Source organism: Cinclus cinclus, chromosome 29 (genome assembly GCF_963662255.1).
Source record: "Cinclus cinclus chromosome 29, bCinCin1.1, whole genome shotgun sequence".
NCBI classification, from domain to species: domain Eukaryota; kingdom Metazoa; phylum Chordata; class Aves; order Passeriformes; family Cinclidae; genus Cinclus; species Cinclus cinclus.
The window spans coordinates 3,097,585-3,113,156 of NC_085074.1; the positions used below are offsets into that span (position 1 = coordinate 3,097,585).

The 15,572-nt window shown below is 52.9% G+C and overlaps 1 protein-coding gene across 4 annotated transcripts; it reads right to left on the minus strand.

Moving 5' to 3' along the window:
* Positions 1 to 1,069: 1,069 nt before the first annotated feature.
* Positions 1,070 to 13,871, minus strand: SLC25A37 (solute carrier family 25 member 37). 4 transcript variants are annotated; one of them, XM_062510640.1, is made up of 4 exons: positions 13,502 to 13,761; positions 6,005 to 6,233; positions 4,353 to 4,409; positions 1,070 to 2,974 (listed from the first exon to the last, which is right to left on the minus strand). In XM_062510640.1, the coding sequence occupies exons 1-4, from the start codon at positions 13,700 to 13,702 to the stop codon at positions 2,649 to 2,651; spliced, it is 813 nt and encodes a 270-aa protein (XP_062366624.1). In that variant the 5' UTR covers positions 13,703 to 13,761; the 3' UTR covers positions 1,070 to 2,648. The 4 variants fall into 4 exon arrangements, with proteins under 4 accessions (XP_062366624.1, XP_062366622.1, XP_062366623.1 ...); XM_062510638.1 differs by having other exon boundaries at positions 1,070 to 3,114; XM_062510639.1 differs by lacking the exon at positions 6,005 to 6,233 and having other exon boundaries at positions 1,070 to 3,114; positions 13,502 to 13,871.
* Between the last annotated feature and the right edge of the window lie 1,701 nt (positions 13,872 to 15,572).

The window sequence follows — 15,572 nt, forward strand, 5'->3', positions numbered from 1 at the left end:
CAAAAAAAAAAAAAATAAAAAAAAGGCAGCAAAAAAAAAAAAAAAAAAGCTCATTTCACACTGGGATCATTCCCACAAGGCACACGTGGATCCTGGGATTTCCTGCTCCAAAAACTGCGGGGAAAGGATGAGACAGGCTCAGTGTCACCCCAAAAAACCACAGCTGGGTGATGGGACAGCTCCAGGGCCACACTCCAGCCCCAGAGATCCCAAAAATCCGTCCTTGGCTGCTGATCTCCCAAGGGAGCAGCTGAAGGATGGGGATTTGCTTTGGGAAGGATGGAATTTAACCCTGGATTCAAATGGGACACGGACCCTGGAACTGGAATTTGCACATCCAGGATGCCAAAAATCCTTCCTGGTCTCCCAAAGGAGCAGCTAAAGGATGAATTTAGGTTTGGAAAAGCCATTCCCAGGAGGGACACGGACCCTGGAATTTGAATTTGCACATCCAGGATCCCAAAATCCCTCTTGATCATGCAAGAGGTTAAAGGATGGAATTTGCTTTGGAAAAGCCATTCCCAGGAAGGACATGGAACCTGTTACTTGGATTTGCACATCCAGGATCCCAAAAATCCTTCCTGGTCTCCCAGAGGAGCAGCTAAAGGATGGGATTTGCTTTGGAAAAGCCAAAAATCCTTCCTGGTCTCCCAAAGGAGCAGCTAAAGGATGGGATTTGCTTTGGAAAAGCCATTCCCACCCTTCCCATCGACATTCCAAGCAGGAAAACCAAACTCAGGGAATGAGGAGCTTCTCCAGGTCACGTTTTCCCCCTCCAGGTGGGAATTTTGTCCCACCTGGACAGGGATGAGCAGCAGCTTCCCTGGGAGGTGATTTGGATTTCCCCCAGGATTTTTGGGCTGCTCTGGGGACTCTGTAAACAGCAGCTCCAGGATCTCCCTTTCCTGGGAGCAGAGCAGCTCCAGGAACCCCCTGGGATCCCAGGAGAGATCCCGGAATGGGATCAGGGCTTCAGGGAGGAAAAAGTGGGAATGAACTCCAGGAGGATGAAAGCTGGCCAGCTGCCACAGCCCATAAAAATGTACCTTTAGGAAGCTGAAATTGCAAATATCAGTTAAAAATCAGCATCTTCGAGAGTGGTTAAAAATGGAATTGAGTTCTCTCCCCCACACACACACACAAAGGGATTTTGGGATGCCCCACGCTTTCCCAAAGTTATGTCCCCATTCCTTGTCCCCTCAAGTACCTTGATACTCAGAGCAGAAGCCAGGCCACCCCCTGGGTAATTAAAGGAAATCTGGCCACAAAATTCACGATTTTGGGTCTTCCTTACGCAGGAGGGAAGAGCTGAGCCCTTTTTAAAAAAGCTTTGCACCCAGCTGTAAAAGCATTTAAAAACCCACCCAACTGCCTACATAGAAAAATAAAGGATAAACATTATCCAGCTATTTTATATTTATATAAAAATTAACTTCTGTGCCAGGACATTTTTTTTTTTTCGTTTCTTTGCTGTAAAAATAAAAAAAAAATTACAAGAAAAAAACAGTTTAGGTTGGATAACCTAAACCTTCAGCAAGGAGTAAACTCCATCTTCCATCTCATTTCCCAGAAAAACAGCAGCTTGCAATTCCACTGCTGCAAAATAAAGTTATTAAATATATATATATATTAATATAAAAGTCTGTATAAACTCTTTTTTTTTGGTTGTTGTTTAAGGGAGGGAAGAGGGCACTCAGTGAGTGGGAATCACAGGGACACTGAGTGACCAGGAATTCCAGGGACACTGAGTGACCAGGAATCCACGGGGACACTGAGTGACCAGGAATCCATGGGGACACTGAGTGACCAGGAATCCATGGGGACACTGACCAGGAATCCACGGGGACACTGAGTGACCAGGAATTCCAGGGACACTGACCAGGAATTCCAGGGACACTGACCAGGAATCCATGGGGACACTGACCAGGAATTCCAGGGACACTGAATGACCAGGAATTCCAGGGACACTGACCAGGAATCCACGGGGACACTGAGTGACCAGGAATCCACGGGGACACTGACCAGGAATTCCAGGGACACTGACCAGGAATCCATGGGGACACTGACCAGGAATTCCAGGGACACTGAATGACCAGGAATCCACGGGGACACTGAATGACCAGGAATCCATGGGGAGCACCACAGGAATCCCTGGGGACACTCAGTGACCAAGGAATCCCTCAGGGACACTCAGGAATCCCTGGTGACACTCAGTGACCAAGGAATCCCTCAGGGACACTCAGGAATCCCTGGTGACACTCAGTGACCAGCAATCCCAGGAAATCTCAGGAATACCTGGGGAGTATCATGGGAATACCTGGGTACACTCAGGAATCTTTGGGGACACTCAGTGACCAGGAATTCACAGGGACACTGAGTGACCAAGGAATCCCTCAGGGACACTCAGTGACCAGCAATCTCCAGGAAGCACCACAGGAATCCCTGGGGACATCTGGTGACCAGGAATCCCTGAGGACACTCAATGACCAAGCACCACAGGAGCCCCCACCCCGGCCCAGGCAGGGAGATGTGAATCCAGCAGAATTCCAGCCGGGCTGGCTTCAAGGAGACACAGGGAGATTCCCAGTGGCTTTCACGAGGACGGTTTTTTCTCCAGCGCCTGCTTGGTCAGGAAGTACTTGAAGAACTCATACACGGACCAGGCGATGGCCGTGGAGGGCATCTGGTAAATGACCCGAGCTTGGACACCTTTGAAGAAGGCAGGAAGCCCTCCCAGGCGGTAAACGGTGCTGAAGGCGTTGGCCATGCCCGACAGGTGACCCCTGATGTTGAGGGAGCTCAGGGCCGTGTTCTCCTGCGTGTTCAGCAGCGTCTTGCACACGTCCAGCGGCGTGGTGGCCGCCGCGGCCACGGCTCCGGCCACGGCTCCGGCCACGACGTGAGAGCCGGGGTTGTAGAGGCGCAGGGGGTTGAGGTGCTCCTGCAGGAGCTCGTAGGTGATGAAGTGGAGGGCCTGGAAGGGCACGTTCATGGTCAGCTGCGTGGTGTAGCTGCGGTAGAAGGCCGCCAAGCCCTCGGTCCGGCGCACCGTCCGCACGCAGCCCAGCACCGACGTGTACGGAGAGTTGAACATCTGCAGCCGCTGCTTCACCACTGCCCGGGGACAGGCGTGGGGACAGGGACAGCGCTCAGCTCGGGGGTTGGACCCGCCTGGCACAACCCCCAGAGCGACCCCGGGGCTCGGCCCCGACCCCCCCCGAGCCCACGGCCCTGAGCTGCACAGGGCCCCGGGACTGGAGCAGCGAGGGAGGGGACAGCTCAGAGCTCACCTGCTAACGAGCCCCTCTGCTCAGGGTTCATTAATGACCCTCTAGTTCTAATGAACCCCTCTGCTCAGGGTTCATTAATGACCCTCTAGTTCTAATGAACCCCTCTGCTCAGGGTTCATTAATGACCCTCTAGTTCTAATGAACCTCTCTGCTCAGGGTTCATTAATGAACCTCTAGTTCTAATGAACCCCTCTGCTCAGGGTTCATTAATGACCCTCTAGTTCTAATGAACCTCTCTGCTCAGGGTTCATTAATGACCCTCTCTGCTCAGGGTTCATTAATGACCCTCTAGTTCTAATGAACCTCTCTGCTCAGGATTAATTAATGACCCCTCAGTGGGGATGCACACACACAGACCCAGCAGCAGTGAGGGTGGGAAGGTGAATTCACACCTGAGCATCACCTGGGGGTGTCCCACACCCCCTCCAGCCTCACTGGCTGGGGTCACTTCCACTGACTTACGAGGGCAATCCATGTAATTAAATTAATCAGGATATGATTAAAAGGATTTGATATACTGGAGGTTTCTCTTTCAGAGATTCCCAGCTCTGGCTCACTCAGGAGCACGGCCCAGTGACCCTGAGGAGCTGGCAGGTCACAGCACTGCCATCTGAGCTGCATTTTCCAGTTAATCCTCATTTTCCTGAGGCCTTCTCCTGCCACTCCACCTCCCCGGGAATCACGGCCCTTCCACGTGCTCATCCAACAACCTGAGCTCAGCTTGGTTAGTCCAAAGCCTCAAGAAAACCAGAACCAGTGCCCCAAGGAGCAGTGGAGTGGGGACACCTCCCCTGGAAAGTCACAATGCACCACAGAGATCCAGGGTTAAATCCCTCCTGCCTGCTCTCCCTCTCTTCCCGAGGGACAGAGGAATGAGGCCCCTGGGTTTGGTGGTTTTGGAGGTCTCCAAGCTGGGGCAGCCCTGGATTTCTTCCCATTCTTCCCAAGGGACAGAAGGGGAAGAGCCAGGAGGGATTTTATCCCTGGATTCATCTGGCCAGGAGCACTGAAGGCCCTGGGTGCCCTGGCAGGAGCAGCACTCCCCAGAATCCCAGGAATTACCTTCAGCAGGATTCATCACGGCGTCATGGAGCAGCGTGGCCACACTCCCAGCGATGCCTGCAAGGCAAGAGCAGCCCTGAGAAAACAAAACCTGGCTCAGAGGGCAGGGCTTGCCCTGGCACTGCCATCCACGGGGATCCCAGCCTTGGGGATCCATCCGGGGGGGTCCCATCCATGGAGAAATCCCATCCAGGGGGATCCCATCCATAGAGAAACCCATCCATGGGGATCCCAGCCTTGGGGATCCATCCAGGGGGGTCCCATCCATGGAGAAATCCCATCCAGGGGGATCCCATCCATAGAGAAATCCCATCCATGGGGATCCCAGCCTTGGGGATCCATCCAGGGGGGTCCCATCCATGGAGAAATCCCATCCAGGGGGGTCCCATCCATAGAGAAATCCCATCCATGGGGATCCCAGCCTTGGGGATCCATCCAGGCGGGAATCCCACCCATGGGATGATCCCATCCATGGGGATCCCATCCACAGGGGAATCCTATCCATGGAAATCCATCCATGGAGATCCCATCCATGAGGGAATCCATCCATAGGGGAACTCCACCCATGGGGGATCCCATCCATGGCACGATCCCACCCATGCTGAGGAAGCACCCAGGTCCCACCACCCAGGTCCCACAGCAAAGATTCCCAGGGCACCAAACCCACCCTGGATGCTCTCCCAGCCCCCACCCCCGCTCTTCCCAACAACAATTCCCAAGCTCTGTCTGCCCCAGACACCCTCGGCGCCGGAGCGAGCCCTGAGCAATGTTTACCCTGCCCTCAGCACATCCCTAATTAGGGATTTTCATCCCTTTACTCAGCCTGGTTTTGCCAAGCCTCACCGCCCAGGTCGTGCCAAGCCCAGCCAGCCCTGACCCATCCCGTGCTCGGCTCTGGATGAGGCTCTGCAGCCACTCCTTCCCTTTGATGTTGGCTCCCACCTCCAATTCCCTCTTGCCCAAATGACTTTTGGTCATTTCTCACCAAGCCACAGCTCCAGTTTTCCTGCTGGCACCGCAGGCCTGTAGCTGCTTGAAATGCAAACATGGGAATGTGTTCCCAGCAAAGATCACTGAGCAGAAGGGATTTTATTATTTTATTCCCTTCAGTGACCCCGTGGCAGATTCCTACCAGCACATCCCAGCAATATCATGGGAATCTCCAGCACAAATCCTCTGGTAAAGCCCCGGCTGCTCAATTCCAGGGTTTCTGCTGCTATTGCTGGGCTTAAAAGTGAAATATTCCCGCTAAAAATTAAATTACACAAAGGATGGAGTGCACTCTGCGCCTCCAGGGATACCTGAATTCAAACCTCCAGAGGTTGAGGTGATGCCTTCAACACAAGATCACATCTTTAGGTTGTACCTTTAAAGGTGGGACTCGATCCTGAAGATCTTTTCCAACTTTAAGGACTCCATGGTAATATAGGAACAGCACAACGGCACCTCAATACCTTTTGCCCACTAAATTGGTAATTTGTGCTGGAATAATTCGAGATTAAATACGAATTTAGATTGGGAGGAGCACCAGGCTGAGTGAGAAGCAAGCAAGGGACAGGTTGATAACCACAAACCTTTGGGTTTGGGGTTTTTCTTTTTTTTTTTTTTTTTTTTTTTTTTTTTTTTTTTTTAGTTAAAACCCCCAAAAATACCATTGGCCAAGTGGCTGTTTCCTCCCGACTGGAAAATATCACTGAGAGACTTTTTCATTTTCTCATAGCAGGCAAAGTACAAGGCGTGGGCAGGGCCAGCCCCCATCATGGTGACATTAACCCCACGTAAAGGCCTCCAGAGCCCCTCTGTCAGCACCATCTTCTTGAGAGCTCCGTACACGCTCCTGTACTGGGCTTTGGGGTCCGGCTGCAGGCTCTGCATCCGTGTCTGCAACAAAGCACACGAGGGAGAGGCCCTGGTTACCCACCTGCTGCAACAAATCCCAGAGTTCAGAGCCACCAGAATTCCAGAGATCACTGAGGGGTCAAGCTCAGCCCCCTCATTATTTATCCGAATTTTTTTATTTATCCTGCTGGATGGAGTCCACACTGAGATACCCAGGCTGCTGCAGGAGGGAAGAGCAACCTCAGCTCTGCTTTATCCATGGAAAACCCAAGGAATGAGGATGGTGAGGGAGGGAAGAGCAACCTCAGCTCTGCTTTATCCATGGAAAACCCAAGGAATGAGGATGGTGAGGGAGGGAAGAGCAACCTCAGCTCTGCTTTATCCATGGAAAACCCAAGGAATGAGGATGGTGCAGGAGGGAAGAGCAACCTCAGCTCTGCTTTATCCATGGAAAACCCAAGGAATGAGGATGGTGCAGGAGGGAACTTCAAACTCTGCTTTGCTCAGCCCCTGGATGCCCCTTATTAATCCTAATTTTTATTTATCCTGCTGGATGGAGTCCACACTACCACTGAGACACCCAGGCTGCTACAGGAGGAAACTGCTCTGCTTTATCCATGGAAAACCCAAGGAATGAGGCTGCTCCAAAGGCTGGGTGAACAAATCCAGGGATGGCTGTAATTTTCCCCTGTTTTCAACACCCTGACTCTGCCCCAGCTTGTCCCTCCTGCAGCTGCCCAGCAGTTCCTAGTAGGGTGAGCTGGGAAAACTGGGAACAGGCAGGAATTCCCCCAAAAGGAGAAAGTGTCCCCCAGTGGCTCTGGGAGGTTCTTTGTCCCCGTTTTCCCCTCAGCTCCCAGTGGTTTTCTCCCTTGAGGGCCTGGCCAGGGAATTCCAGCTGCATTTCTATCCCTCAGGATTTTTTTCTCCCATGGATTTTAAGCCAACTGAGCATCCAAAACCGCCCCAAACCTCACTGCCACCACTTCAGTACAAGATTTTATATTTTTTTCCCCTCAGGAAAATTCCCTGGAGCTCAGAGGTGACAATGACAACATGACAGAGGTCCCAGGAGCCAAACCAGCACTGGGTAAAGCTCAAACCTCCGCAACCCAGGGGAAAACGAGCAGCAAAACGCCCACAGATCCTTGTGGATTCCTGCACAACGAAAAAAGAGCAAAAACCAGGGCAGAAAATGGAGCCACATCCCTGGGGGTGTGCAAGGAAGGCCTGGACATGGAGCTCAGAGCTGGTGACAAAGTGGGGATGGGGCACAGCTTGGATGGCCTTGGAAGGGCTTTCCCAAACTCCGTAATTCCGTGATTCTGCAATTCCGGACACCAAAAGCAGCCTGGAGGGACACGGCCCCTGGAGCAGCCTCGGCCTCGAAATGCAAACACCAGGAAGGGGCTCAGAACCTCTGGAATTAAAGCTTTTCCAAGGAGAAGCTTGGTCCTTCCTCAGCAGGATCCCCTCCAGCTCGTCAAGCCCTTCATTAATTAGCCAGGAGGCCACGCAGCAGCTCAGCCTTCAGTCCAGAAAAAACTTTAAGGTTTAACCTCAGAGCCCCCACCCCAAAACCCAAAACAATTCCACATCCAAGGAAAAAACCAGAACTCAGTTCAGGATTTTCACCCGGAATAACAAAACCAAGCTGGGTTTACTCAAGTCTAGGCCAACCAAATTATGGACTCTGTAGTAAAATATTCTTTTAAAACCCTAATAATCATGCAGGAATTCTTTGCAAGGAGACTTGGCTGGCATTTCAGACTCCAGCATCAGCTGGTGCTCATGAGAAGCATCACCCTCCACCAGGGAATTTGGCAGCCTTGTGCAAAGTTCCTTGTCCCACAGCACCACATTCCCTGGAGCTCCAAACAGCCTCAGAAAGGAGCCCAAAAAACTCAGGAAAATCCTCTGGGAGGGCAGCAACGCAATGAATTAGCACAGAATTTAAAGGCAGGTTTTAAATCCAGCTGCCCACGCGACCCCTCATGGTCTCTGCACCTTCCTATGGAGGCTGGTCAGGATTTCAGGAGAAAATCCCAGTCTCATCCCAGTTTATCCCTGGAAGCAGCAGGTGACATTTATGTGCAGGACCACTTTTTTGGGAAGCAAAACCAAGGATTTTCCATCCTTATGGATGATCCAGTTTTTCCCACTCTCACCCCAGCAGTTCCCATGATGGAAGAGAAACTCCTGTACCTGTCAGGGCCACACACCCCAAGAAAATCAATTTACAGAGACCCTGCTGCTCCAGCATGGGCAGGAGCAGGGCAGCTTTTCATGGAAAAGGGATGTAAGGTGGGTAAAGCTCTCACATGAGGATTTTTTTTTTTTTTGGTGGATCTGAGCTGCTCTGAAGGGTTCAAAACTCACCCCACAGCCCAGAGACATCCATCACCTGTGGGTAAAGCAGAACCAACAGCCCAAGGAGCAGATAAAACCAGGACTAACAGCCCAAGGAATAACCAAAACCTGGCTAAAACAGGACTAACAGCCCAAGGAGAAGATAAAGCCAGGACTAACTGCCCAAGGAATAACCAAAACTCAGGTTCAACAGGACTAACAGCCCAAGGAGCAGATAAAACAAGGATTCAGCAACCCAAGGAGTAGCCAAAAACAAGATTCAAGAGGACAGACCACCCAAAACATAGCCAAAATGAAGAAAAACAATCCAAGGAATAACAAAAGCCAGGATTGAATAGAATCAAAAGCACAAGGAATAACCAAAATCAGAATTTAGGAGGACAAACTGCCCAAGGAATAACAAAATCCTGGATTTAGGAGGACAAACTGCCCAAGGAATAACCAAAATCAGAATTAAGGAGGACAGACTGCCCAAGGAATAACCAAAATCACAATTAAAGAGGACAGACTGCCCAAGGAATAACCAAAATCAGAATTAAGGAGGACAGACTGCCCAAGGAATAACCAAAATCAGAATTTAGGAGGACAAACTGCCCAAGGAATAACAAAATCCTGGATTTAGGAGGACAAACTGCCCAAGGAATTACCAAACCCAGGATCTCCTGGGTGGCTGCTGCTGAGCTGGAGGCCCAGAGCTGGGAGCAGCTCTGTGGGAGGGAGCTGAATTTTATCAGGGTTTGAGGAGATGATTTCCCTGAGCTGGGCAGTGCCCCCAGCTCCTCTCACCTATCAGGAGCCACCAAGCAGCTCCTGGAGCCTCACCCCTGATAAGCAGCCAAGAAATTCTCTTCCACCTACTCCAATTAATCCCCATTGCATAAGGCAGAGGTGCAGGGCCAGCCACAAGCACCCTGGTTGTCCTGGTTGCAGCTTGGACAGGGAAAAAAAAAAAAAAAAAAAAGAAAAAAACAAACAAAAAAAGCCCAATAAAAACATCACCACGAGTGCCAGGGTCAGGTTGAGGCAGTTCCCTGCCCCTTGGGAACAGCTCTGTCCTGCTGGATGCAGTTTGGGAAGAGCCCCAGCCCTCCTGCATTACTCCAGTGTTGTTTTCTGGTTGTTTTTATTTATTTTTTATTTTTCACCCAGAATTGTTTTCCCAGCAGGAGCCAGGTTTCTGTTTCTCACATCCTGGCAGAGGGTCGCTTGGTTTGATACCCTACAAACACCCTCAGACTTCGTCTGCCTTTTGTTTTGGATTGCTTTATTTATTTTCCCTGAGCACAACCTGCTTTTCTCGGGTTCGTGTGACAGAGGGTCACAAAAGGGAACAGAAAATGGTTTTAGCAGGAGTTCAGCAGCATTTCTGCAGGCATCCAGCAGATCCTGCCAGCTGGGCAAGGCACGAGCCAGGTCTGAACCCTGAACCTCAATTTAGGGGGGATTCAGCTGGAATAGCCCCCAAAATGAGCAGCACACCTGCGGGAGGGGAGAAGAGGGTCAGCCCAACAGGTTATCCAGGAATTCCCAACATCCCAAAACTCCCCCTCAGCTGGAACATGAGGAACTGCCTGTCCTGGAGCAGCTGGAAATGGGGGAGATGCAGAATCTCCCACCCCAAACCCCAAATAATCCACAGCCCTGAGTCCCTCAGATGTTCTGCTGGGCTTCCAGGACCTTTGTGACCAGCTGGGAAGCTCCAAAGGCAGGCCAGGTTTTCATGGAAAATGATTTTTTTTTTTTTTTTTTTTTTTTGTCCCCAGAGCCACTGCCACCCTCTATAAGAAGGGAGGTGCCAGCCCTGCACACCTCTAATTTCTCCCCCCAGCAATTAATTAATCCCCAGGGGAGCAAAACTGATCCTCACATCCCCGAGGGGATCCCATGCTTTGTTTTCACAGCCTTTGGGAAATCAGCTCCGGCAGAAAAAAATCACCAAATGAATGAGGGAAGGAGGAGGAGGAGGCTCCAGGGGAACCCTCCAGAAAACTCCTTTTTTGCTGCCATCGGGAGTCCTTGACACGCTGATCCCTCCAGATAATTTGGGATCAGGGTTCCCAGCACAGCTGTTTGCAGCAGCCACAAATGAAAACAAGCCTGAGAACTGTGAGAAACACTCTCAGAACCAGCAAAAGCCCAGCCCAGAGCATCCAAACAAGCAGAGCTGAGGGGGAGTGGAGAAGGGAAGGTGAGGCTGGAGCACAAGGGGGCTTTGCCTAATGGTAAAATTTAATATATATATTATTTATTATTCAACATTGGAAAATAACAGGAGGAAAAGAGTGTAGATTTAAATTGGATATTGGGAAGGAATTCAGGGATGGAATTCCCAGACCCCTGGAAGTGCCCAAGGCCAGGCTGGAGCAGGTTGGGACAGTGAAAGGTGACCCTGCCCAGGGGTGGCACCGGGGGATTTTAAGATCCCTTCCCACCCAAACAATTCTGGGATTCTGTGACCCCGCCAAGCCCAGGGGTTGTGCAAGTGTCTGCAGCAAACAATTCCCCAAATTACGACATTTTCGGTTTCTCTTTGGGAGGAAATGACTCGCTGGAACTCAGACATTTCCCTCGGAGCAGGAGCTGCCCAGGTGCTCTTCCTGCACCTCCAGAAAAACCCGACCTCCTCCAGCCTGGAACTCTGACCCAGGAAGTGCCACCAAGGAAAAGCTTTGCTCCTTTTCTGTAGGAACTTTATCCCACGATAAAGTGAAAGAGCTGCTCTTAGGAGCTGAGCTGTTATTAGATTACACTCACTACCAAAAAAAAAAAAAAAAAAATAAAAGCTCTTTAGGGATCAAAAAAAAAATAAATCCCTTTTTTGGGTCAGTTGTCACCTTTCCCCACAGCAGACAGGTGGAACAGCAGCGAGTGCCCAGGGCAGGGGCAGATCCCAGCCTGCAGCTCAGGATTTTGCTCTGCCCCAGCACACGCAGGGACCTTGGCCGGGCTCCACCGGAGTTTTCCACAGCAGCCGGAGCATTTTATCCTGTCCCAGCACTTCCAGGCACTTGGCTGAACAGGATTACCCCAGCCTAAGGCACAGACCCGGTCCTGCAAGCCAGAACTCAGGGAATTTTTTTTCCTCCAAAGCACCTCCCACTCCGGGAAGCCGGGCACCACTTTCATTTCTTGCTCTGCTTTCCCTGCAGAGGAAATGCCCGAGTGAAGAACTCCAGAATTCCGGAGGGACAACACCCACGGAGCTGCTCGGGCCATGACTGGGCACAGAACACCTCGTTTGTTTGTGCCAGCACAGCTGGTGCCACGCTCAGAATGGACATCCCAGGGGGGACATCCCAAATCTATGAGCCAGGTGCAGCAGGGACAGGCCCAGAGGGAAAACAGGGCAAAAAAAAAAAAAACCCAAAAAAATGGGAATATTTCCTCTGAGTGCTTGTCACACTGGCAGGACCTGCAAAAGCCAAAGCATTTCCTCTCCTCTGCTCTTTCTACTCTTTCAGGGCGCCCTGCATGAAAAGGAGAAGGGATTGCAACACCTTGTGATTCATCCGCACCGCCACCGAGGGAGTTTGGCTTCTCCCAGCTTTCCCTCTTCTTTTGAAGGCCCCACAGCAGCAAAATGACAAGGCAGAAGGGAGGAAATATCCATCAGGATAATTCCCACCACTCTGGAGACACTGGGAAGCCTTCCCTGAGTGTCGAGCATCATCGGTTCCAAAATCCACCAGCCAAAATCCCCTCTTTGAACACCCTGACCCCAACAAAGCCAGGTCTGTGCCACTCACACTGCACCATCCCATTATCCCATCCCATTATCCCATCCCATTATCCCATCCCACCCCATCCCAGCAGCTTTTCCCTCCTGCGCTGGGGTTCCAGCAGGAGGGAAAAGCTACCCAGGGAGCTCCTGACCCGGTTCCAGTTTGGGAGGGCACTGATGGCATCTCCCAGTCCAGGGAGCAGCCCTGGTGGCATCACTTTTTCACCAGCAGTTGTGCAAAGCTCCCCGGGATGGCTCCGGGGCGAGCGGAATTCCAGAGCCAGCAGGGATTTGGGGGTGACACCGAAATTTGGGGACCTGCCCAGCGCCTTCCCCTGTCCCTGGAACCTCGCACATCCCAGCATTCCACAGATACTTTGTCCACCTGCATCCCTTACAGATCCCCACCTTTCTTGCACCCTAACAGCCCCTCCATGCTTCCCCCCTCCTTGCACCCCAATTTCTTGCAGGTTTTCCTCCCTTGCACCCCAACAACTCCTTGAACCCCCAGCACTTTTTTCACTCCAACAAGTGCACCCCAAAAACTTCCCCCTTTGCACCCCAGCTGTTCCTTGCACACCTCCCCGCTTCTCACACCCCAAAACCTCTAGCACACCCCTTCTGACCTCTCCCCTCCTTGCACACCTCTTACACTCCCCTCTCCCAGCACCCCAGAACTTCCTGCACCCCAATAAACCCCTGCACCCTCCCCTCTCACACCCCAAAAAAAACCATGCACCCCCCTTCTGTTCTCTGCCCTCCTTGCACCCCCAGCACTTCTCACACTCCAATAACCCTTCGCACGCTCCCCTCTCACACCCCCCAAACAGAAACTCGAACCCCCAGCACATCTTGCACCCCTAAACCTCTAGCACACCCCTTCTGACCTCTCCCCTCCTTGCACACCTCTTACGCTCCCCTCTCCCTGCACCCCCAAAACCTCTTGCACACCCCTCTCACACTCCTCCCCCGTCGCACCCCAACACACCAGAACTTCCTGCACCCCAATAACCGCTTGCACACTCCCCTCTCCACGTCCCCCCGAATTCCCCGGCACCCCACTCGTGCTGTCCCGCTCCCCGCAGCATCCCCCGGCTCTCCCGCCCGTGTCCCCCCCCCTCCCCCCCGGTACGGTCCGGTCGATCCGTGCCCGCTCCGTGCCCGCTCCGTGCCCACCTCCTTCCACCCCCGGGGCACCTCCGCCGCTGTCCCCACGCACCTTGACCGAGTCCACGGGGTACATGACCGTGTGCTCCATGATCCCCGCCACGGCCCCGGCCACCATGTGCGTGCCGAGCGCGACGCCGCTGGGCAGGCTCTCGTACTCCTCGCCCTCCATCAGCCCGGCCCCGGTGGCGGCGGGCGGGCCAGGGCCCGGGGGGGCGGCGGTGCTGCCCCCCATGGAACAGCTCAGCTCCATCCGCCGGCACCGGGGGGACACGGGCCGGGCTGGGGACACGGGGGACGGGCCACCGGCACGGGGGGACGGGCACTGGGACCGCGCGCCGCACCAACTCTTTTAAAGCCGCGCTCGCCACGCCCATCCAGAATTCACCAATCAGAGCGGGGCGCATTAGTGACATAACCAAGCGGGAGAACGATTGACAGCTTTATTAACCAGTAGAATGTGACAATCTGCTCGGCGGCGGCCTGTGATTGGTTGTGGCGGCGGATGGGCGGAGCGTGGTAATGAGGGGCGGGTGGTGCAGTGGCGCGGCCGCTGAGGGGGACATCGCAACTGTCACCTGGAGTGACGGGCGCGGTGTCACCCCGAGCCCGCGGCTGCGGTGTGCGTCTGTCGGAGGGAACAAAGGTGTGCTAACCTCGTGCTTTGTGCCACGGGGAAAGCTGGGAGGGGAAGGAAAGGGAGATTTAGCAATTCCTGGGACTCCCGGAGCGTCGCCTCTGCAGGTCCCGCGTCCTGTGCGAGCTCACAGCGCTGGTGAGGGAGGGTGCGCTCCTCAAAGGTCGCACCCGCCCCTTGTGCCAGGACGGGCGCCCTCACAAAAAGGGAGACGGGCGCCCTCACAAAAAGGGAGACGGGTGCCTTCACAAAAAGGGTGCCCTCCCTGCAATCAGCCGCTGGTGAAGCAAGGGAAGGTTCAATCACACCTGGAGTTGGAGATTCCGTGGGCAAAGGAGCTGTTTTCCTCAAAGCAGCCCCAAATTGTCCCCAAAGCACAAAGCTCAGCTCCTGTGCTGCTGGTCCAGGGGGAGCTGCCTAAAGCGAGGTTGATTTGGGGTTTTTTGGGGTGTCCTGGGGGTGTCTCAGGTGCCCTGTGTCCCCTCCTGTGCTGCTGTGTCTCACTGAGGAGGAAAAAAACCTCATGGAAGAGCTCAGGAAAACTTCCTGCTCTTCCTTTCTTTGGAGAAGAAGGGATCCACAGCATCCATCCCCATCCCTCCCTGCAGATCCTGCTGCTGGTGTGGGGCAGCAACGAGCTCCCCTCTTGTCTCTGCTCCCCAAAAACACTTCTCTTCCTTCATATCTTACACGATTCCCTTGTTCCACCATGAAACCAACCCAAAACTTGGTGAATTTGGTGCTCTCCAGGAGGAGGAGGCAAAGTCTTTGTGGCCCCGGGAGCAGCCCCGACTTCATTTCATTCCTCTCTGAAGGATTATTTGGAATTCGACCTTGCAGGGAAGGAGGTGTTGCACGATCAAGGTTAACCATTGCCATGATACTGCAGGGCAATTTATTGCTGCGTGGGCCTTGGGAAGGAAGAAAACAGTCTGCAGAGCCTGGAAAAAGCAGGAAAATAAAGTGTTTGGTTTGGAAATGAACACACGAGGTGAGAAAATCCAGGTGTGGTCACACGCTGGGTACCTGGAGAGGTGCTGGGGGCAGCACGAGCTGTTCTTCCTCCTTCCCTTATTTGTGCTGGGAATTCTCTGTTCCCCGCAGGAACACGGAGGTGCTGGAGAGAAAATAACAATAAATGGCATTGTCATGCATGGCGCTCACTCGTGATTGATCTTGGGGACCTGGCAGCGTTTTCCTGTGCTTGGAAAAACACTTCTCCCAGGATGTGGGAGAGCTGGAGGTGACACCCTGGGGCGTCCCAGTCATCCCCCCATCCCTGAGACTGGGAAACTCAACCTGTGGAAGGCATTCAACAGCACAAAATTTAACCCAGGAATTGCTTAGATCTCCCCTTCTTGCCCTCCGGGAGAAGCCACAGGATTATGACACCTCTATTTCCTTGGCAAGAGACCAAACCTGTGCTGCTGGCAGGGTTTGTCACTGTGTTTTTCCACATCAAATGACATTTTAGAGCGGGGGACAG